Below are 25,072 nucleotides of genomic sequence, written 5' to 3' on the forward strand. Positions count from 1 at the left end.
GGCGACTTTAGTATAAAACGTTTGCCTAATAATATGAAATTAAGTAAGCATATTCTCTATCCTCCACTTCAGTACAATACCGGCATATTATATTTCACTACATGAAGACTACAGTGATCTCTTTTTTTTAGGTGGGGGGGAGCGGGTATAGCTTTCACGAAGTATATAAACAAGTATAAAGAGTTGAATGATTTCGAATGAGGAAATGGCGTTTTGCCTAGTGCTCATACATATGATTCGCGATTCTGATATTTGATACAAAATGTGATTTAATGAACTCAACAAATATTTTTACTGGCAGTGAATAGTCCTACTGATATAGTCAACCGGTTTGGTTCTTGAATAGGCTCATAAAAACTGATTCAGTAGGTAAGTTAACCTTTTTTTCGAAACAACGGCGATACGCTAGGCTTACTGTCATCAGCATCGCCATTGTTTCATTCCATCAGTTATTATTTTAGAAACTATCTATTATCACAATACGGTAGAAATGGAAAGCATGTCCTGTTCTCCAGAACAAAACGTGGGTGCAGCCACAGACCTGCCGTACGAGGAACTCACCTTCAAACAGCTCCTGGCTATTTTCAAGCATATTGGAAATCTGCTACACACAAAATGGCCAGGTAAGGTAGTAGTTCATGAAATCCAAGAAGTTGATACGGACGACGTTCAACTTCTTGAACTACTCCAACGCTACTGAAAAAACAACGGCTGAAGATCATTCCCGTACTGACCACACTGATTTTCAGGAGGTTCGCGTAAGCAAAAAGCGCAAAACTGCGACCTCCGAATCACCAATTATAGATGTCATGGAAGAAGATGGCTCTGCCCCAGACTCATCTACCTCCGCAAGGAAAAAGATCCCCCCGATTATCCTGCGTGAGAAGAACAAATGGATGACTCTAAAGAGTATAATGAACAACCTAAAGATCTCATATAACAATGCAAAGAATATCACAGATGGTGTAAAAATTCACCCTAAAACTGTCACAGACTATCGTAGGTTAACAACAGAACTAAATTCCAGAGGAATTCAGTACCATACTTTCTCACTCGGTTCGGAAAAAAATCTCAAGGTTGTGATTAGAGGCGTACCTGAGGATGTCTCCACCGACGAAATCATCACAGACCTGCACTCGAGTGATTTACCACCAATCAAGGTCAGTAGGATGACCAGGAGGGACAAGACTCCAATGCCATTAGTGCTGATCGAGATCAGTCAAACCTATAAACACATATATGACTTGACAACCATCTGTGGATTGAAAATCTCGGTAGAACCGTTAAGGAAGAGAGCTTCTACTGGGCAATGCCATAGATGTCAAAAGTTTGGGCATGCCCAGAAAATGTGTAGGGCCGAATTTAAATGTTTGAAGTGTGGGGTTGGTCACCCAACGAACACCTGTTCTAAACCAAAATCTACCCCGGCTAAATGTGCCAATTGTGGCGATCCTCACACATCCAACTACAGAGGATGTTTGTACAATCCACGTAACAGGAAATCTGAAGAGGGACCATTCTCTCCTTCCATCAGCTCGCCTACATCTGCGGCTACTTCACAGCCTCCTAAAGTTCAGAATAAGGACCCAGAAGCCCATCTGCTGAAAACTGAGGTCCCTCAAAAAACGACTCCAAATTGGCAGTCCAGGACATATGCGGATGTAACCCGCCCTAAACAGACATCCCTAGAACAATCACCATCACGCCCAAATTTGACAGTTATCATTACCGCGTCCCTGGCAAATATGCTATTAGATTTCAGCAGATCTAATCCTTCACAAAGTTCTACTAACAGATTTCTAAAAGACACTCAAATCATCATTTCAGCGCTCACTAATGAACGGTAAAAAATTAAAACCAGAAGCCCTAGAGATAATAGCCTGGAATGCAAACGGCTTAAGAAATAATATCCTAGAACTCCAAAATTTTGCCCACAGACATCGGCCAGATCTATTAATAAATGAAACGCATTTAAGACCAGCAGACAATCCCAAAATTTATGGATATCAGTCGTATAGAACTGACAGATCAACCCACAGAGGTGGAGGCACGGCAATTTTCATCAAAAATTTTATCTCTCATCACTCCATAAACATTCCTACTACCTCCAATCTTGAGATCACTGGCATCGAGATTCTCACGAGCTCAGTAGGCAAATTAAAAATTTTTGCAGCATACCATCCACCACAAAAAGCATTACTACCTTCTGATTTGAACTCCATATTTGATACTGGAGAGCCTACCATTGTGGCAGGTGATTTAAATGCCAAGCATTCTACCTGGAATAGCCACTCCACTAACAAAAATGGACAGATACTACAGAACTATGCTGATTTCAACAACCTTCATGTAATAGGCCCTGCTGATCCCACCCATCACAACACCTATGGTAGGGCCAATTATTGGACATAGCCATACTGCAGCACATCAGACTCCAATACAATTTAATAACAATCAATGATTTATCATCAGATCATAATCCAATACGGTTAAAATTAGGAAATCTTGAAAAATTATCCCCACCCCCTCACTCATTTATTCCTTGGGAAAGGCTCTCCAAGGTGCTCCCAAAATATATTGGTCCTGTTCCTATCATTAAATCAAAAGAGGAAATTGACATAGCTGTCAAAAATCTAACAGAACAGATTACAGCAGCTTGTGCAGCAGTTACTACCCCTGCAACCACCTACAAGTCCAACCACCTGCCTGAAGATACTATGAATCTGATTAGGGAAAAAATAAGGCTAGAAAAAGATACCACAACACTAGGGCGCCACAAGATAAACGAATCTTAAATAGGTTAAATTCTGCAGTGAGGGATGCACTCGCAGCTCATAGAACTCAACTCTGGGATGAAAAACTGACCTCCATCTCCACTGACAGCCACTCTGTATGGAATCTTATCCGAAAGATCAAGAACAAAAATAAACCTCTTCCCCTCTGCAAACAGAATCAGGTCTCATCCACACTGATGCTGATAGAGCTGAGGCAATAGCGAATCATCTTGAAAATCAATGCAAACCCGCATACGGTCACCTTGACATTAGTCGTATCTACAAGATACACCGTAATGTCAGATATTCGCTCAAGTCTGCTCCCACACATTCTACTCAAATCACACCCACCTCACCTGCTGAAATATATGCTATTATTCAGAAATTCAAAAATAAAAAGGCTCCTGGACCCGACGGCATCTCCAACAAAGTTATAAAACTTCTACCTCGCAAAGCTATTGTTCATTTGGCAAACATAATCAACTCCATACTTCACTACAAGTATTTCCCTTCCTACTGGAAATTGGCGTACATTGTTCCAATTCATAAACCTGGAAAGGATCCCACTCTGCCACGGAATTACAGACCAATCAGTCTCATCTCTAATCTCGGAAAAATAGCTGAGAAGGTAATTCTTACTAGGCTTCAAGATTCTGTACTCGGGTTAAACATCCTGCCTGAGGAGCAGTTTGGTTTCAGACAGTTGCATAGTACCACACAACAAATACACAGATTGGTGGAACATATCATTACAGGTTTTAACTGGCGCCAATGCACTGGGGCTGTTTTCCTAGACTTAGCCAGTGCATTTGACAAGGTTTGGCATTATGGTTTACTATACAAGCTTATATCATCCGGTGTCCCAATCGGAATCATTCAACTCATCAAGACGTACCTCTGCGATAGGCGCATGCAAGTGAGACTAAGTGGAGTAGTGTCCTCACAGAAACACATCTTGGCTGGAGTTCCACAAGGGTCCTTACTAGCACCAATCCTGTTCTCCTTATATCTGCATGATATACCACACAACCCATTATCTTCAATTAAAGCTCTTTACGCTGATGACACAGCGATATTGGCCAGATCATTAAAGCCTCACTTAGCCATCAAGAAACTGCAAGAAAACCTACTGCAAATAGAGCAATATTTTGCCAAATGGCGTCTCCAGGTGAATCCTCAGAAGAGCGTAGCCGTCTTATTCTCTAAAAGATCAGTGCTTCTCAAAGAAGATATTCTCCTCTTTAACACAAAAATTCAGTGGAAAACAGAGATCAAGTATCTCGGTGTAGTAATGGACAGTAAACTGACTTTCAACTCCCATATCAAGACTCTCTGTGCAAACACATCCAAAACCATAGCCCAGCTCTATCCGCTAATAAACAGAAACAGTAAACTGAGCACCAGAATCAAACTTCTCACATACAAACTGATGATTTGTCCAATACTCACCTATGCCTCACCGGCCTGGAGCCATACTTCAAACTCAAATATCATTAAATTACAACGCATTCAGAACAAGTGTCTTAGAATGATCCTGGGAGCTCCATGGTTCATCCGAACTGTCCAACTGCACCGCGACACGGAGGTCCCCTATATTTACACCATCATGCAGACTATAGCAACCAACTTCTTTTCAAAGGCAACTGTGCATCCTAACAGACTGATCCAACTGGCCGCTGACTATGATGCAACGGACTATTCTAAGCACAAAAGACCTAAAGCCATCCTAAACCCCCTCACTGAGGATTAATCTCCTAGCCCACTCAGGGCGAGCATTATAGCTCATAAACTCTTTCTACTCACAGTCTCTGTTAAGATAGCCGGGAATATGAAAAGCTTTTGCTTCACCCGTTAAGCCAGTAATGTTACTAGTTGAATGATTTCCACATTTTATATTGTCCGACTTCTAAACAAGATGTAGGCAGCACTATATTTGTTCCAGAAGTCGAAATGGAGTTTTCATTTGTGAGGTGACTATTTTTGATGTTACACTGTCGAGTCTATCATAAAGTATGTCATACATTCATTGTGAAGATTTTTTGATTTTCAAATAGCTAGTACATTGTATTATCTGATGCCGTTCTATTAGACTGGCAGTATTAAAATGCAAGCAAAATATCCCTCCTCACCGGCCAGGGTGGGGAGTATCTACTCTCCACCCAAAAGGCTGTGGGTTCGAATCCCGCCGTTGGCATAGATAATTGTGTGAAAATACTAGTGATGGTGGTCTGCAATAGATGGCGTTGGTGTAGATGAAGAAGGTAGTTGTGGTTCGTTGTAGTTGGTGGATTGAGTGGTGGAGACGGAGTTGTAGAGTAGGTACCCACCCTCAATGAGCCTTTGGAGATGCCACATAATAATTTTTTTCATACTTTGAATACATTAGATGGCCACTGATTTCTATAGGCACTTAATATCTTGGCATTAAAATATGCTTTTCATATTTTAAATATCTTTTATAGGTGCATTTTCCCAAAAATTCTGCAGTAAGCATTAAACAAGTTAATTTCAGCATGCGCTCACAACTCAAATAGCCATCTATGGTGAAGAGTAATTCGCAATTTACATTTGAGCAACGAGGATCACTCTAGAAGATTATCCAATTAATAAGCTATTTCTCTAGAGTTAGAACTTGGCATTACTGGCATGAATGATATTATAAACACGTTTCACTTGATCTCGAGGGAGAATGTATTATCTTCAAAATACGCGAGTATAACAGTTGGCATGACAACAAAGATTAATTCATTGGAATATAACATATTCAAAAAAGCAAGCAGAATTTGGCAGAGGGGAAAGTTCGTTATCAGTAAATAGTGTGGGTTCGATTTTCTTGAGTTTAAGGTACAAAAATTCGAGTTTCCGGGAGAAAAAGCCTGCTTTCCAGTGCCAGATATCGACTAACTACTCGGGAACTAGTTGAAAAAAAGGGTTAGAACTAGTTCCTCTAGTCAGTGAGTGTATTCAAATTATTATTATTATTATTATTATTATTATTATTCGTGACGCCTCCAAGGAATCCGAAGACTCATCGCGGGAGGACACCTACTGTAAATAGCTTGCCTTTGGAGGTAGTGAGTGTAGATGGCGTCCATGAATCCCAGCGAAGATAAGACAGGTGGTGTGAATAACATATGGCATCCATCGATGAGTCGCTTACTTCCAGGAGGTATCTTGTAAATAAATAGTTATATAAATCCTCTGAAACATTGCTTGTAGCCTAAATGCCGTCTACTTCCCTAGTGCTATATTGCCTGTAGAAAAGCCTGTTACAGGTTCGATTTAAAGTTATCAATCAGAGGATATTTTCAAGACTTTTCCCAGTTCTTTCCCTTGTAGTCCATCTTTAGCACATGCAAGTTTTTTTTTTAACTGCATTTTAATTTCACAGTTCAGAAAAAGAAGTAGAAAATGTTCTCTGCATGATCGCAAATATAACGGTCTTTCTTCGTACTATTTCAAACTTAGTGTATACATGCTAAAATTTATGACCATGAAATAGCAGAAATTATCTGCCATAATCTCTCTCCCCTAAAAGTTTTCATTGTCGATAGTTTAAGCTCACTACAGTGACGGCTGAATAGTGCAGATCGGCTTCCCCATCGGTCTTCAAACGTTAGGGTGAATAGAGTTCTGTCTACTACCTTTTGAGAATAGAAGGTGTTTGATTTATTTAGAGCCTCCAGCTGTCAATTCATTTCAATAAAATCTTTGGTTGAAAATTATGAGTTTTAGTGCCATCTTGGATATAACGAACCTATGATGGCTTTTCAGTTGAAGATGATTAGCAGATCTCAAATGGCTATGACAGGTTTTTCCTAACAGAAAATTATTTTTTATTTATGTTATTGTACATTTTAAATATTCTACAACTAGACAATTGACCCAGTAAACGAATCCAATTAGAATCACGAGTATACATATTTAATTTTTTTTAAATTTTATTATTTCGTTGAGATGCAAAGGTGCTCTAATATATATTTAGGCATAAGACTTTTCTTTATGTGGCTCCTACCCACGAAACGTTTTTAAAATCTATGGCACATTCGTATCGTAGTCAGGCTAATGATTATTTTTTTACATAGGCCTGAAACCCTGCTCTATTGACCAAAAGTGGAAAATTTTCACTCCAATTCAGGCCACTAGTAACTAGGGAGGTGGTCTCGCGACAAACCGAGCAATGAAATTCTTACACCTAAAGACAATCATAAACATTCATGCCCTTGTGGTGATTGAAAGTCGTGACCTTCTGGTTGGAGAGCACGTTTCAGCCAACCTAGAGACAAAACTGTCCACCTTATCCTGAAATTATTGTTACAAAAGCCAATCTGGGTAGGTTTTGGGCTGTAATAATAATAATAATAATAATAATAATTATTATTATTATTATTATTATTATTATTATTATGGCTTGTGTAGCCCTGTAAAAGTGGCGTCTGCACTCATAATGAGTAAGCGACTCATCGATGGATGCCATGTTATTCACACCACCTGTCTTATCTTCGCTGGGATTCATGGACGCCATCTACACTCACTACCTCCAAAGGCAAGCTATTTCAATCAGGCACCACGCTGTGAGAAGAAATTCATGCTTCTCACTCGTTTATTGGCTGCATTCATTCTCAACTTCTCTGAATGTCTTCTGTCCTCTTTCTTGTAATTTACTTACCGGTATCATGAATGATTATTTTAGAAGTTTCTCTCACTCTCTCTCTCTCACACACACACACACTATCCTGTTTCTCTTGTTTGCCAGTGTGCAATTCATCAATTCTCCATCTGTTCTCATAATCTACATTCCATACTCGTAATAATAACACATTTAATGCTCTTCTTTGCAATCCTCTCTAAATATATACCTACCTCTTTATTTTAACTGCATTCACCCAAGAAAAACAGATGAGATAGTGTCGTAAAAAGGCAAAAGGATTTTTTAATTCTCTTATTAATTTTCTCTTAGTTGTATTCACCATCTTTGCTATATTGCCCTTAAACTTCAATTTCCTACCTCCTAAACCGCAAGGATTCCTAGATCAGTAAGTTTCCATTGTCACAATATGGCCAATATAATACAATTGTGTAGTGAGCTGATGATGCAAAAATAGGCAGAGTAATCAAGAATTCGATTGATATGAAGTACTTGCAGAATGATTTAAGTTGGAATTGTGGATATCTGAAAACATCAAAGCGCGTAACGTTACAATTACTAACACTGAACTGATAGTCGTTTATACATGCCCTCAATTCCAACTTAAATCAGTCTGCAAGTACTTCATATCAATCGAATTCATGATTACTCTGCCTATTTTTGCATCATCAGCAAATAGCTGTGTGTTTGCTGTCAAAGCCTTCTCAATGTCATTATCTATATATTGAATAAGAATGGGTCAAAGACTCATCCGTGAGGTATACCATTGATCACCTTAAATCTTGAAGAATACAATCCCCTATACAAAAAGTTTTGATTTCTGTTAGTTCAGCTATCCTATTATTAAATTAAGCTCAGTGGAAGTGGCGCTTGCGTCCTCTGCGATTGGCCGCTTGAAGTTAGACCTAGGTTCTAGTCTAGTCGCTGACTGGAGGAACCTTTTCTAAGCCTATCTTCGACCGGTTCCCGAGTTATTCGATCTCTGGCACAGGCAAGCTGGTTTTTCCTCCCGGAAACTCGGGTTTTTCGTCCCGTAAACTCAAGAAAATCGACCGTTGTACCCACATTATTTCAGACAGTGACATATCTTGTTAGGGTTAGGTACCAAAAGATGGCAGCACTTGTTTGCCAGTCTCTTCATTGGCGGCTGCTATAATTAGTGATAGACATGGGCCAGCTATCTCTGATTGGCTACCGGTGGAGATTGAACTGCCCACTCAGTCTCCAAAAGCTAGATAGGGTATAAAGGCCTCGCCTACTCCCTATTAGGGAATAAAAGGCGTTAGTTGATTTTTTTGATGATTTGTGTATTATACCGTCCCATATCCTCCAACTTATGCAACAGCCTTCAATGCTTTTTACTGTCTAAACTTTAAGAAACAAATAGCTAAAACTTTAGACTCTAAAGCTTTAGCAGAGCCCAAAAGTATCGTGCTTATCCATTCTCCCTTATATAACTCAACCGCATCATTTATATAAAACATAAGCCAGGTACTTAAACATGACCTTCCATATGATATGACATGACATGACAAACTAATCTTGTTCATGCAAAGTATACATTTTTTTCTGACATGACATGACAAACTAATGTTGTTCATGCAAAGTATACATTTTTTTCTGCCAACCTGTTTCTGCATCCGAACTCTTACCAACTTTTCCAAATGTATTCACCTCCATTCTAGAGATACTGCGTAATAGAGCTCCATGTAGCATCCTGTCAACCTCTACAAAAACCAACAGTATCAGCGTGTAGTCATTCCCTTTATGCAACTCATCTCTCATTCTATTACAAAATGTTAACAGATTACCAAGGCATGAGCTATCCTTCAAAAAGCTATGCTGCCCCTGAGGACCGGGGCATAGTATTTTTCTTGTGTGTGCGATTAAGGTTTGGCACCTTTCCAAAAAAAAGTTTTTTTTTAAATAAAATAAAACGAACAGGAAATGAAAAACAAATGAAAACCGCTTTACAGTATAATGTTACCTACCTATTAGTCCTGCTTATACAAATTTTTTCAAGTTATATAAATTTTCAAAATAATATAAAATACTAATATAAAGTTAAGAGATTTATTCAAATATTCTTTACATTAATTGTGCATTAATAAATAAATTGATTTTGAAGATCCAACGAAAATAGATAAGAGAATTTTACAAGAAGGTTTCACATTGGACTCGAGAGTTCGCCGATTATTTTGTGTCGCTGACACAGCCCTAACAGCTCGCTAATATAACAGGCTCGAATGTCGAGAAGAATGAGTTATCAGTAGTAAGCCGACTTTTAGGGCCGGACCACATGCATCCGATCCGATTAAAATTAAGATACGGCCCTTACACTAATCATTAATCATAAGTTAATTTATGATACATCAAAAAACAAAGAACTATTTTAGGTTTAAATAAATAAAAAATAAATCAGCTAACACCTTTTATTCCCTTAAAGGGAGTAGGCGAGGCCTTTATGCCCTATCTAGCTTTAGGAGATCGAGTGGGCTGTTCCATATCCACCAGTAGCCAATCATAGATAGCTGGCCCATGTCTATCGCTAATTACAGCAGCCACCGATGAAGAGGCTGGCAAACAAGTGCTGCCATCTCTTGGCACCTAACCTTAACAAGATAGGTCACTGTCTGAAAAAAGAATGTGGGTACTACAGTCGATTTTCTTGACTTTATGGGATGAAAAACCCGAGTTTCCTGGAGGAAAAACCCGCTTACCCGTGCCAGAGATCGAATAACTCGGGAACCGGTCGAAGAAAGGCTTAGAAAAAGTTTCTCCAGTCAGCGACTAGATTTGAACTTAAGTCAAACTTCGAGCGACCAAGCTCAGAGGATGCAAGCGTCACTTCCATTGAGCTACACAGGCCTTTTAGGTATATTTTCGTAAATTTTAATCAAAACTTACAGTGATATAATCGGGTCCAGGATACAATTTCAGAATTTATTTGTTCGTTTCCGGGAAGATCTGTAGGGAGCCCTAAAAAAAGACGACGTACATTTATATGTACCATTCGTTGTTCGTTTAAACTCGTATCTCATATTTTTTGACATCTTTTAGCCCCTTTCCTTCTGTGGCGCCTGTGTATATTGCACAGTTCGCACACGCCACCAGCAAGGCCTGCTTCCCCTCATAAAGTACCATATTATTATCCACTGATTGCCGAATTTTCTCTTTCACCAATTTTTCCAGTTGGTGAAAGGGAGAATTACAGGTATCATGAATGATCATTTTAGTTTCTCTCTCTCACACACACACAGGCACGCACGCACATCCGTCCTGTGAATATCTTTATGTCATGGTACTGCTACAAGCTGCCTCTGAAGTGTATTATGATCACCACTACTTCTGGGATATGGCTTAATCTATAATTTGATAGCATAGACTTAGTTCCTTCCCTTTAATTAGAAGTTCCATAGACTTAGCTATGAAACTTAGCTTTAATTAGAAGTTACCATAGACTTAGTTCCTCCCTTTTATTTAAAGGGAGGAACTAAGACTAAGTAAGTCTAAGGTACTAAGTAAAATTTTAAAACAATTTTTTTGCTCTCCTTCCGATCTTTTGTGACTTTTCAAGAACTGAGAATTAAGTTAAACAGCATAGTCAAAAGAGGCACCAAGTTCCCTGCTTATTCTTGTAAAACACAAGCTAATTCCCCAACCAATCCCACAGGTATACTTGCATTCAAATTCTGAAATATCCCAAGTACCGCTATTTTATCAAACTCTGTTCTCACATCAGTCCCTGTCACTACATCATCACTTGGATTATATACCTTTGCATAATGGTCATTCATTGCCTCAACAATTTCATCTGCCCCTGTTATCTCACTACCATCTGTTCTCATTATTTTCAGTGATTTTTCCAACTTGCCATATAACAAGAAACCACTCTGCAATTTCATTTTGCTTGATCATCAAATTTCTTCTCATAATCTAGTTTTGTCTTCGATACCATGCTGGTCACTTTTCTCGCCTGACAATGTACTGTTCATGTATAGCTAGTCACCTTCTACTTATATACCTACCACAATATTTTCTTCTTTTTTTCAGCTTATGCTTAGTGATAGTACTCATCCATCTAACTCCTAACCAATTTACCCTCCTTATCTTAGGTATATATTCTGATATTGCTTTTTCCAGATACCCATTGACTATCCCCATGACCACTGAACATCCTTCCTGTGCTTATCTTTATGTCATGGTACTGTTACAAGCTGGCTCTGAAGTGTATTATGATCACTTGCCTTGTAGTTCCTCCTGTTTTTCTGCCACCTAAGTCAAGAACACATGATCATGACTATCCCAGGAGGCATCAATGTTGGAAGTCGCTATGCGCAGAGTATTCTCGAGATGGTGGTCCGTAATCTGAGTTCTTGTCTTGGACTTCACATGCTTCATTCTGAAGAAGAACTGCTCACATAAGTATATGCTTTCTAACATAGCGCACATCTTCAAAGCATGCCGGCGAAGATTAAGGAATGGGTCCTCAGAAATGTAGTCTTTGTAAAATGTAAGCAAAGGCACATTGAATAATTTTTCTCTCAAAGAAGAGTTGTTTTGGAGTTCAAGCAGCTCCATTTGCACTGAGCCTGGCATTTCGGCAGCATTGACACTGAATGCATTGAAAATAAATCTAAAGAAGACTGTTGGTTACGAAAATTACTAAACCTCTCTTCGATCTCGCTTCGCAACACGGCTAATTTTGTAGCGTATTCATCAGGAGATGAACAGTTTGACTCAGCGAGAAGCTTAAAATGAGTTGAGTCTTTTTTTACGAGTTGTGCCTCCCAAAGTTTTAGCTTGGCCACAAAAGCTTTGATGTGATCAAACAGAGTGTGCACCAGTTGATCTTTGGATTTTAGCTGCGTATTTAAGTCATTCATATGCAACGAGATGTCGGTCACAAAGGCAAAGTCTGAAATCCACTTCGGATCGTTAAATTCCACAATCGGATTCCCCCCCCCCCCGGTTTGCATGAACTGTTGTATATCGCTCCATAAGTCAAAGACTCTTTTAAGAACCTTCCTTCTGCTCAACTAAAGCACATCGCCATGATCCGCTTCGCACTCTTGGATCAAAAACTGTTGTAATTGACGATGATTTAATCATTTTGCCCTAATAATGTTGACGACAGTCACAATAACTTTCATGACATTCTTAAATCCATTAGTTTTCGCGCATAAATTCTCCTGGTGGATTACACAGTGGTAATGGACGAAATCTTTTCCTTCTGGTTCCGGTTCTTTCTGTAGCAGCGCAATAAACCCTTCGTTCTTTCTCACCATAGCAGGGGAACCATCAGTTACCACACCCTTGAGGTTGGTTAAGCTAAGGCAGAAAAGTTGGAGCGTTTTCTTGGCGCTTCAAGAATATCGGTGGCTTTCATCGTTCGCTTCATGGGTACGAGCGCTAGCAGTTCTTCTGTCACATTCAATTGTTAATCAACGGATAAAGATAGCCAGTTGGGCTGTATCCTTCATATCTGTGCTCTCATCTAAAGCAAGTGAATATGACGTAAATTCGGACAACCGTTTTTTTAAAGTTCCTTCAGTGTCATTGGCAAGTTCTTCGGCATGCCGTGCTACAGTTACCCTGACAAACTCGGTTTTTTAAACACTTCCTTATTATTTGGGCACAGAATATCCCCAGCAGCGATGAGAAACTCTTACAGAAACTCGCCTCCAAGAAGTCTTTTGATTATTTAGCAATTTTTTCAGCTATTACATAACTTACTTTGACGCACGCTTCGCTCTCTCTTCCCTCTGCCTTTTAAAACGTACCCTGCTCGCATTTTTAATCAATTTGGAGACGGTTTACTTTGTCCACACGAAGCCGCCCTTGAAGGTGATCGAAATTGGACGTATGCTTTGTCTCATAATGTCTTTTTATATTGTATTCTTTTAATACTGACACTGACTCACGACAAACTGAACACACTGGCTTATCGTCGATCGGCACAAAAGAGTACAAATTGGTCTACTTTTCATCAAAAACAGAGAAGAATCACTTGATTCACTTTTTTTACTCGTAGACGCTACAGTGATGGAAGGTGAACCCAAAAAATGATCCAAACTGTCCGTGTAACGGTTATTATCCACTGAATATGTCTCGCACTAATGAAAAAAGTCTGGCAATATATAACCACAATAGGCCATGGCTGACACGACGAACCTGCGCGCGCTTATACACGAGTATCACACTGTTCACGACTGACTGTGAATGAGATCCTCTTGTATTTATATGAAAAAAACGAAGTATTGAGGACCTCCGAGATGTATCTGGAAGGCACTAGATAGCGCACTCGAACGAATTACTGCTTCAGCCTGCGACATTAGTACTAGTACTTAAGTACCGCTTGGCGCTTGTAGATGGCTGAAGAAGCATGTCTATTTAATATTTATTTTTATGGGATTTTTATGTAAAATATCAAATACACAGCGTTCCTTGTGAATCTTGAATGCATCTTACAATTCTAAATACCGCAGTATAGCTTAGTGGCCCGCGGGCTTCAGTGTAATTATTTTTTATTTAATCACGTTTTAATGTTAAGTAGTTATTTTTTCAAATACCCGGCGAGCCACGGCAAAGAGCTCCGAGGGCAACAGGTGACCCGAGGGCCATGCGTTGAAGACTCCTGCTTTAAGGTAATATACACGTTTTAGTTAAATCCAAATAACTCAGTCTATCACGCATACTTAGAAAACAAATAAATTAATTCAGTATTATCAGCAAAAATTTTGTCTGATTAATAATAATAAAAAAGTCTCCCTCATAGAATTACTCGAATTACTTTCACACAGAGCCATTAGCCGACATATAAAAATAATTCAAACTCACGGCCTATGTAGCTCAGTGGAAGTGGCATTTGCTCTCCTGAGTGCTAGGACGACCGAAGAATGGCGATCTAGGGTAGGTTCTAGTCGTCGACTAAAGGAACGTTTTCTAATGCTTTCTTCGACCAGTTCCCGAATTAATTAATCTCTGGCAGGGCCAGGCGGGTTTTTTCTTCCGGAAATTCATGTTTTTCGTCCCTTAAAACTCAAGAAAATCGAAGTTAAACGCACCTTACTTTTTTTTAAAATGTAGTTCAAATTTAAAGGTTAAAAACTCAGAACACACCTATTTTTGTGTAACATTGTGTACATTGAAAAATGCACGTATTAACAACACACCAAAAATAACAAAACATATAAAAATTCTCATATATATATATATATATATATATATATATATAATGCTTTCTTCTTCGACCAGTTCCCGAATTAATTAATCTCTGGCACGGCCAGGCGGGTTTTTCTCCAGGAAACTCATCAAAATTGCGTGTGTGTGTGGGGGGGGGGGGTTGCAAAAATGACTAGTACAGTAGTGAATAAAAACTTTTAGAGGCAAATGAATTACTGATAATTTACAGTTGTGGTAAGACTAGAATTAGAGACGCATAAGTTGCCGATTTCTGGCTATGAGCTATTATAACTTAACTAGAAAAATTGCACAATGACAAGAATCATTTAATTTTTAATGGAAAAACAATCATATTAATAAAATAAATGATTTAAATGTTTACTTTAATTAATTTTATGGCAGTAAATTGATTCAAAATTTCACTTGTTTCTAGTTTATCGCAGATATCACCTTCTGTTGCGATCAGTGACAGCCCAACCAGTCTTTCCTGTGAAATACTAGATCGCAGATATTTTCTAATTAGTTTGAGTCTTGAAAATAATCGTTCTCCACTTGCTACTGAAACTGGAGGTGTCAAAAATATTCGAAGAGAAATTTTTAAATTAACAAAGACGCTTTCTAAATCATTTGCTTATATATATTACAATATTTTCTTTGAGTCTAAATCTGTCACTATCCTGTGTGATGTCCTTTAGAATTTGTATTTTAAAGGATAATTCGGTGGCACAAATATCCTTTTCTTCACCATCAGTCAGCGCAACTTGGAAATCACCACAGTGTTTTCTTAAACTGTCCTCATCCATATTAGAAATTTCCTTGAAACTGGATGAGAACTGAAATATGTTAAAGTAACTTGTCAAGCGATCAAACCTTTCCTCCAAAGAGTTAATCATAGTATCTTCAATTGGAAGGGGAAAAAAAATGTAACTTTAAAGTTATATTGCGGATCAAATGGCGATTCCCCAGGACATTCCTCATAGAACAATATTTTCTTATTCTGCGTAATGTACTGCTCTTCAACTGAGGAGAAATTTTAAATCTAATACTAACTCTTTTGTCGATTCAAATATAAATTTTCATCCGATCTAAATTTTTTAGTAAAGTCGATTACATTATTTAACACTTCTATAAATTCACTTAAACTTATGTTTGGATTCTGAAGCATTTTATTCACTGCACTGATTCTGCAAAAAGATTCATACCAGATAATAAGTAAACACAAAAATTCATAATCTTTATTCAAAGCTAATGTTTTTGCTTCATATTTTGTATTATTGTATATTATCATAAATTTATTCAAAAGAATCTGAAACTTCTCCAATATTATATATAAGCGAACGAAGAGCGTCAATCCTTGCTTCCCATTTAGTATCTGGTAAAGTGCAATTCTGGTCTACCTTTTTCAGTACATCCTATCGTTTAGTCAAAGCACTAAAGAAATTATAAATTTCTTGTATAATGCTAAAAAAACTCACGGTTTCAGCATTAACCTGAGTAGCATCAGCTGTCACCAAATTTAATCTGTGTTGCTGCAGACGGAACAAAGTGTACTCGAGGGTTAATATTTGATATGTGTCTCTGAACGTCGCTGTGTGTTCCTCGCATGTTCGCTCCGTCATTGTATCCTTGTCTCCGCAAATTTTTAATATCTAAATTTAAATCTTTTAATTTATCTGAGAGGTACGTGGATAAACCTTTAGACTCTTTGAGAAATTAGTTAGTGCCTTTTCTGATTCTGCTTTTTAAGTTCTTTTGCCGCTTTTCCTTTTTTTTTATTTGAAGTTCCAGATAATTTCCCTCCTCTCCATTATGCCTAAATTTATTTTGAAGTAAAAAATCTATTGAACCAAAAAATTGATAAGACATAAAAAATAAATACTGCAAGAAATACATATATTTTTCGCTGATTTGAATAGCCTTAGTTTAAATTTTGAATCTACTTACCTAAGTGTGAATTAACTACACATTCAGTGTAGTTAATTCACACTTAGTGTGTGTTTAGCGATAAACGGTTCGCTGAATTCCTAACAACGCATGAGTAAAAATTTACAGAAAAATACCACAAAAATACCAGATGTTAAGCCGGATACACGTGCGCGCCTAACGTCCTAGCTGGCGAATGCGCGCTACATATAAAAAGAAAGTCGGTAGTGTTAGGCGCCCCCTGTAAAATAACGCCCGTGCGAGCACTCTGCTCGTTTAGTGCTTTACGTCAGCTCTATAGCGAAAAACAATTGCAGCTTTTGCTAAATGTAATCAAATGTCACAGTATTAAAATAAAATATATTTAGTGCATATCTGCATTTATTAAATGCCAATATTAAAACGTGTTTTTATTTTATTTTTTCTATTCACTTCAACGCCCCGATGCGACTTATCTTCTTATCATGTTGAGCCGGCCTGATACTGCTTTTTTCCTTTTCGCTCTTTCCAAAAAAATCATAACAACCTCCAGCTGTTCAAGAAACACATAAAGCCATTCATTCTTTCTCCTTAATGTCCAAACACCTTACCATAACTTTTACCCAATTGTTGAACTGATATACAGGATGTCAACATTATATCTCCCCAGTTTCAAACAACGATAAAAATCGAAATGTATTTGTTAAAATGTTCCAGAGACTCTACAAGTTTCATCCAGATTTTTTTTTTACAAAAACTTGGTCAGTGTTCCTTCTCATTTGTACGATTTCGACACCGTGGTCCATACACTTACACTTAAGTAGTAGTAACACGTTGAAACTAGGGGGGACCAATGTGGACACCCTCTAGAACAACAAGGAAAAAAAAAAAAAAGACATGCTGGAATTTTAAATCGAAATTTGTAATGTACATCTCCGTTATGTATTAAAACTGATATTTTTTAACTTTTTTTTTTTTTTTCAAGTGAAGGGAATTATATCGAAGGTATGCTATTTTATTATGAGTAGTCGAATTTTAACAGCTGTATTATTATTGCATAGTTGATGCATGTTTTTGAGTTTTCCTTGTCGCTACCTTGCGGAATATATTGGAAACTCGAAACGAAACTGTTATAACATCCTAACATTTCAAACTTGTGTATCGTGTTCTGTAATGTGTTAGTGAAATTGGAGCGGTTGAGAAGTAGAGCAATGTCTGCTCTTCAAAAACAGGTGTTAAGAAATAAACTGCCGCCTGTCACTAATCGTGGATTAGGAGATGTAGGGTAAAGTTATTTTCCTCATGCTCGGAGATTCCTTTTCCCGTTTGGGAAGTTATGAAATTTAAATGGATTTACTTCTGTGGTGACTAATAAATATTTTAAATGGGACATTTCTCGTATATTCGATTAGGGATGTTTCGTGTTTATTGCAGTTTATTTTGGAATAGTTTTCCACTTAATTAAGAACAAAAGCAAGCACGTGGAATCGATGAATCAGTTCCTTTTTCATTTTATTTTCAGTTGATTCGTCGGGTATTGCGTAGTATTTGTCCTATATGTAGAAAAACATAACAAAAATTTTAGAAATATATAATTTCTGAAATTATTTTTTGTTTATTCTTATATTTAGTATTAATGTATACAAGCTATTAAGGAATATTTATTTCTAGTGTGTAGGAGCTAAGCTTTGATGCTTCTTATAGACAGATAATACCATTTATTGAAAACATGTTTTCTCCCCTAGAGTTTCTATTAACGTTGATGCAAAATACAAAGTTGCCATCCGTATTTTAAATTCTGCAGATGCTTTTGAAATGACGGGATCTTTGTGCCCCTCTTTTTGCAGGGATTCCAAATTGTAGTTTGTGTCATAAGATTTCAGCATGTATTTTGATAAGATTTAGATCTTTCACATTCATTCAACTCTGTTTGGATTATCAGTTATGTGCTTGTTTAACTGATAGATGAAAATCGACAACACATGAAAAATATATATGTTGTTATAGGTATAATCATCCCAAGTCCATGGCTCAAGTGAACCTGGCTGTATGTTATCTTGTACACTTCTCTAAAAATTCTTCATGCTGTCCAGAGGAGAACAGTTTGGCTCATAGACATCCCTCTCACAGATCCACTTTGATCTCTGTTTCACAGATGCATTGTGTGAATATTGAAGTATTTGCAGAATAGACACAGAGACTTCAATGGTCACAGTTCCACTGAACCATCATTCTTCCAATCTGTTTCACCTGTTAATACAAGAGTGGCAGCAAGCAGCAGCTTCCCAGCACACTTTTACTGTGCAACTGCAACAACACACGAAACCTACTTTTATTATATTTACCTCCATCCTCTTAAACAGCCTACTGCAAGAATTATTTCCAATCAGTTACAACTAGCAACTCTTCAATAATTAAAAAAAAAAAAAAATCAATAAACTTCGGACCCCATCACCTGCATCCCTAGACATAGCACTGATGTGTTTTTTCGGTCTTTCAGCCTCTTGTATACGAGATCAATATATGGTCTTCTATATAGGGAGCCTAAATCCTGGCCTTTTCTATCACTCCATATTCAGAGTACATCCCACATGGTTTCTTGATCAGAGTATGTTTGTTTTTGCTGATTTTGTCATTTCACTATAAATTCACTAAAATGAATCTGTACTACTCATACACTTATGATGCAACTGTAACTTTGTATGCCATGATACAAAATCATGCTGGCTCCCCTTTGAGTGCAAGAAGAAATGAATAATGAGATGAATTTCATTGTCCAGTGTGAGACCACTGCCCTGCTTATTGGAGGCTTGAAGTGGCTTGAAAAAGTTCCATGTTTGATCTCTAGAGGAGGGTTTCCAGACTATGTAAAAAAATAAATAAAAATACAAAAATGATAAAAATTAATAAAATAGAACAAAATCCTTAACTCATTCATATTACTAATGTACTATAAGCCTATAACTTTTTGTGAGTGGGGAATCACATAAAAAAAAACTGCACTGCAATGCACAATGAAGTCATTTTAAATGCACAGCACCAGTTAAGAGAAAGTGAATGTGCAAAAGAAATATAAAAAGAGAGGAAAGCTCATGTAAAAAACTTTTAGTGTAAAATGTTCATCTAAGTGTCATAGGCATCATCAGTACAGATTCATAGACCAGCACTTAAACAATAGCAAACAATTTTAAAAGCACCTAAGTAGCTAATAATTATATGATGTCAATAATTTCCTAACTTAACGGATATATAAAAATAAAGTTAGGAAAGAATAGCAGATTTAAAAGGTACTATTTCCCATGAAGGGGACAGATGTAGCCCATTGGATCTGCTTAAATTAGGATGACGAAGTCAAGTTTGACACTATTATTTTTATTTGTCACCTCCAGGGAGTCCAAAGACTCATCGAGAGAGGGCATCTACTCTACAACTCTGCTTCCATCACTCACAATCCACTAATTGACTGCAACTACATCAACACCATCTAATGCCGACTGCCACCATTAGTATTTCCACAGATGATCACAAACATCCATGCCCGTTGCGAGATTCAAACCCGCAGCCTCTTGACTGGAGAGGGGACACGCTAACCACTCAGATTCTGCGAGGAAACTTTTATGAAGAACTTGTTTTGTTCTAATAAACTTTGTGTTTAGTAATGATTGCATGCTCTGCAAGTTCAGACTGTTCAGGCTAATGACTTGTTGAAACAAAGCAGATGCAAAATCACATTTTTGCTTTCTTTGGATGTGATGTCCATAATGGTAGCCATACATCTGCCTGCTGTTAGTGAGATTATCACATGTTAGTGTGATTATATTATATGAATGAAGTTATCTCATTGGACAGTGGCACATATGTTATATGATGATGTAATCTTAGAGCAAGCTGACAGTCATCAGAGCATGCCCTTGAGAGAGTGTCAGCCTTGAACTGACTTAGTATAATCCATATTGCTGCAGACTTTTACTAACAAATGATGCTTTCTTAAACAAATTTTGAGTGATAGAATAGTATGGATGTGATTTTTGTATTCAGCATGTACATTTATGTGTGAATGATCTACTTTTATCCTAAGGTAGATTTGTGTTTTATTGTGCAATAGGTCAAACAAACAAGCAATGAACATGGGGATGATCAGTTTCATATATTTGAGTTTTCAAATGTCTATTAAGAGGTCAGGCATCATATAACTCATTTCATTTTTTACTTAAAAATTTATTTCCAAAGTGTTCTTCTTTTTTTAAGCCTATGAAATATGTTAAAAAAATGAATGTTATAGAGTGACATACCAATGAAAATTAATTTTATATAAAAGAATATTTGCAAAAATTTTAATATATATATATTGCAAATGATATATTGCAAATGATATTGTGGTTAATTTATTTCTCTCTGACATACTGTGATTATATTAATTTTTTTAAATGCTTGATTTCATACTTAATATGCATGAAATAGAAATACAGGAGTTTTCAGTGTGTGTAAGGGGGGAGGGAGAAGTGATTGGATATTTGGAAGAATAATCGATTGGCTGTTAAGATGGGTATTCAGCATTCAGATAGTAAATACAAATAGTACCAGAATAATCGGTTTTTGGATATTAGGTTAGAAAAATTAGTTAATTGGATGGATAATTTAATGTTATGTAACTCTGCAAGGGATATAATCTTCTGATGTACCTTAACCTTCAGATGCCATTTTTGACATGTTCACCATATATTGGTTTTCATTAGAGAGGCAAAATGTTAATATTTCCATCCCTCATCAGTAAGACTCCTGTGAGGCACCTGGTGTAACCACTTCAGTGAGCTTTCCCTCACTGGGCTGCAGCTCTATATGCCAATATACTGCTGCAGAGTAGCATATGCCAGCTCATCTCCTTAAGTGTTTTATAAAAACTAAAAACAGCATTCAGTAACCTTATCACCATATTTCTTAATTAATGAATGTTCTGATTTTGTGATTGTTTCAAATGCTAAATAGTTACTCTGATTTAATGCTACATGAAATTCTGTTATACAAACTGCAACAAATGGGAATGGATATGATACTGGTGAAATGGATTAAAGGATGCAGATGGATAGATACCAAAAAGTAGTATACTGAGGAGCAGAATCCAGGGGAAGGCAAGTGAATAGTGGTATGCTGCAGGGTTCTGTGCTTGAACCACTGCTGTTTAATTTGTACATAAATGATATAGGAAATAATTTGAAGGGAGATATTCAGTTGTTTGTTGATTATTATTATTATTATTATTATTATTATTATTATTATTATTCAGGCCTCCAAGGAGTCAAAAGACTCATCGAGGGAGGTCCTTCCTAAGACATAAAGTCTGTCAAGACTCATCGAGGGGAGATCCCCCCCTGAGAAACACAAAGTTTATCATACCACTCTTTAAAGTCACTGACCGTTCTCGCTCCCACCACTCCATCAGGCAATGCATTCCACGGCTCAACCACCCTCCACACAAAGAAACCACTCCTTACCCTCTTGCTCACAGTTTCCTTTCGTAACTTCCAGGGATGGCCTCTTGTCATCACTCCTTCCCGCTGATCAACCAAGCGAAAGAACTCCCCAGTGTCAACCCTGTAACCACCTCTCAACAGTTTAAAAGTCTCAATCATATCACCTCTCCTTCTTCTATCCGCCAAACTCTGCAGTCCACATTCTCTCAGCCGATCCTCATAACTATCCTTGTACAGTCCTGAAACCATCTTTGTCATCCGTCTTTGTATCCTTTCCACAGTTAATTTATCCCCTTCAAATCCTGGGGACCAAATCTGAGAACAATAGTCCAAGTGTGGTCTGATCAGAGACTTATACAACGGAATGATAACCCTCTTATCTCTGCAGGTCAGTGTCCTTCTCATAATAGCAGCAATCCTCTGTGTTACCTTCACTACCTTTGCAATATGTCCCCTAAACTTCAGGTTTCTGTCAATCATCAACCCCAGATCTCTTGTCTCCCCTACTTCCTCCAGTATAACTCCTCCCATAGAGTATGCAGCATCCCATCGATGTTTCCCAAACCTCAAGACCTTACATTTTGCTGCATTAAACTGACACCCCCATTCGTTTGCCCATCTATCTAGCTTATTTAAATCCTCTTGCAGGGCTACCACATCTGCGCTATTACTAATAATCCTTCCCAGCTTCGCATCATCCGCAAACAACTGAATATCCCCCTGCAATCCACTGACTATGTCATTGATATAAAGGTTAAACAATATAGGTCCTAGTACTGAGCCCTGTGGGACCCCACTTGTAACCCTCTGCCTCCTGGAAACTGCTCCACCATACACAACTCTCTGATACCTATCAGACAGCCAATCCTGAATCCAGTTGACCAATCTGACATCCAGACCCATGTGCTGCAACTTAAATATCAGCTTATCATGTGGCACCCTGTCAAATGCCTTCGCCAAGTCTAAGAAAATTGCAGTATATGCCTTTCCCTCATCTAATGCTCTTGTAACTTTATTATAAAAGGCTAGCATATTGCTAAAACAAGAGCGTCCTTTCACAAATCCATGTTGATTCTCACAGATAACATTACCCTCATCTGCCCAATGCTGTACACTGATGATACAAAGTTGATAAAGTATTAGTTAAGGTGATGTACAGAGCTTGCAGAATGATTTAAATAGGTGCACAATGTGCTTAACAATGCAACACACCATTAGAAATATTTTTAAAATCATCAGACTTGTTACTACATAGTAGTTGTCACCTTTGTTAATTTTTACTGTTTGTCTACTAGTTTTAGCTTTTACACCTGAAGAAATTCTCTAATTAGTATGAAATGTTGTGTTCTTTAAATTAAAGTAACTTAATATCTTGCCCTGGTTTTCTGCCTTTCAAACTTTTATTTATCTATCCATGAACCGTCAAAACTTACAAGTTTATATTCTTTTTTTAAGGGAGGGAGAATACTGATATGATGGTCCTCACTCACTATACATGTTTTCTGTTATATATAACAAATATTATGTTTTTATTTTAAGGTCATTACTCATTTAATATTTTCAAGTTTATGATTTATTTTCTTTGAGTGATGAAAGTTTTTTCCATGAAATCTTTTATTATTTTAGATTTGGAGGTAGAAAGGGAATGAATCGTAAACGAGATTATACACCACTTTCTTGGGACAAGTATTTTCAAGAGGCAAAAGATGTAACTGTGTCAGATGGCAATGTATCCTCACATATTTAATTGCACCTGTCAAGTCTCACTATAATGAATCTGGAGGGACAGAAGGAATGATTTATTATAGTAAAAAAAACAAGTTTGCTAGAGCAAATTTCTTTTAAAAATAGCATTGATGCTACAATGGTTTGCCTCGAACTTTTTTAGTAGTTTTGTTATAGTGAAAATTGACGGTACTAATAATTTATTATTGTACTTTTTTTGCATGGAAGTGTTCCTGTTAGATCTAATGTTAAAATATTTATATAATTTAGAAACACAGGTTGAATATATATATAAAAAGAATAAAATAGAAATAACAGTGCCTTCCTAAATATTAAAATTGCCAGCCTGCCTTTCTTACTTCTCATTGATGTGTGAATATCAGTTGGTATTGTGTCTGCTGTTTTGTCTACAAACTCTTTTATAGATGATGGAAACATTCATCATGCTTTGATGTTTGGCCAGACCTACTTAACTTCTTTGAATGCGGTAATAATCGATTTTTTTTCGTGATGATGACTGTTTGACAGTTTAGAAATCTCAAAAGTGATTGAGATTAATTGAGATTATTGAGATTAAAACAACTTTATCCAAAATCTTTTGCATCACTCATTTTGAAAATGATCTTAATGAAACAATACTTGACTACTTGACATCACCAAGTTGTATAGCCATCTGTGTATGTATAGTACCTTGAGGGAAATTTGGCCCAACAAGCCAAATTTCCCTCAAGTTTTGGTTTACCATTTGTAGTTTTCGTTTTAGTTCATTATTTTTGTTGAGTGTTGCATGTTTTAACTGTCTCTATGATGTTTATTAATAGTTTTGTGCGCTTTTAATAGTGTAAGTAAGTTGACATTTGTAGTGTTTTATTCATTTTGTGTAGCTATAAAATGGCTACATCTCCAAGAAAGCATTCAAAAATATGCACTCTTTCTTAGCACACTCATGACTCAGACAAATTGCCAATGAGTTTAGTGTTAGTTTGGATGCTGGCAATGCAATTTTAAAGAGGTTTTGGGAGACAGGTACTTTTTCTCCTGACAGAAAAGGAAAATGTGGATGAAAAAGGAAAACTACACTTACCCAAGATTGTTTACTAGTTAGGAAAAACAAAATGAATCCAAGATTGTCTGCTGTAGACTTAGAGACTTGCAGCTAGTGGGATTAATGTTTCTGACATGACAGTTGGTTGAAGATTGTTGGAAGCAGGGATGACTGCCCACAGACTGAAAAAGAAACAACTGTTGATGAAGGCTATGCCAAAAAAGAGGCTCAAATGGGCAAAAATGTACAAAGATTTGACTGTTGAGATGTGGAAGAATGTCATATTCTCAGATAAGAGCAATTCTTTGTCCAAGGAGAGTGA

At 37.2% G+C, this 25,072-nt stretch overlaps 1 protein-coding gene across 3 annotated transcripts in view; it reads left to right on the plus strand.

The window, feature by feature from the left end:
• The first annotated feature begins 216 nt into the window (after window positions 1–216).
• The window catches only part of LOC150097976 (protein phosphatase methylesterase 1), a 371,474-nt gene continuing 346,618 nt past the window's right edge, over window positions 217–25,072 (plus strand). For 2 of the 3 annotated variants that reach the window (XR_016549609.1, XM_090406576.1), the window contains exons 1-2: window positions 17,648–17,794; window positions 23,607–23,709. Coding sequence is in view for 2 of the 3 variants with exons in the window: in XM_090406576.1 (XP_090262702.1) it covers window positions 17,721–17,794; window positions 23,607–23,709 (177 nt within the window). In the remaining variant the exon portion in view is untranslated. Of the gene's footprint in view, window positions 370–17,647; window positions 17,795–23,606; window positions 23,710–25,072 lie in introns of those variants that run through there. The other variant, XM_090406577.1, reaches the window with a different exon arrangement.

Source organism: Typopeltis vanoorti, chromosome 16 (genome assembly GCF_054136105.1).
Source record: "Typopeltis vanoorti isolate ZY-2024b chromosome 16, IOZ_Tvanoo_1.0, whole genome shotgun sequence".
Taxonomy (NCBI): domain Eukaryota; kingdom Metazoa; phylum Arthropoda; class Arachnida; order Uropygi; family Thelyphonidae; genus Typopeltis; species Typopeltis vanoorti.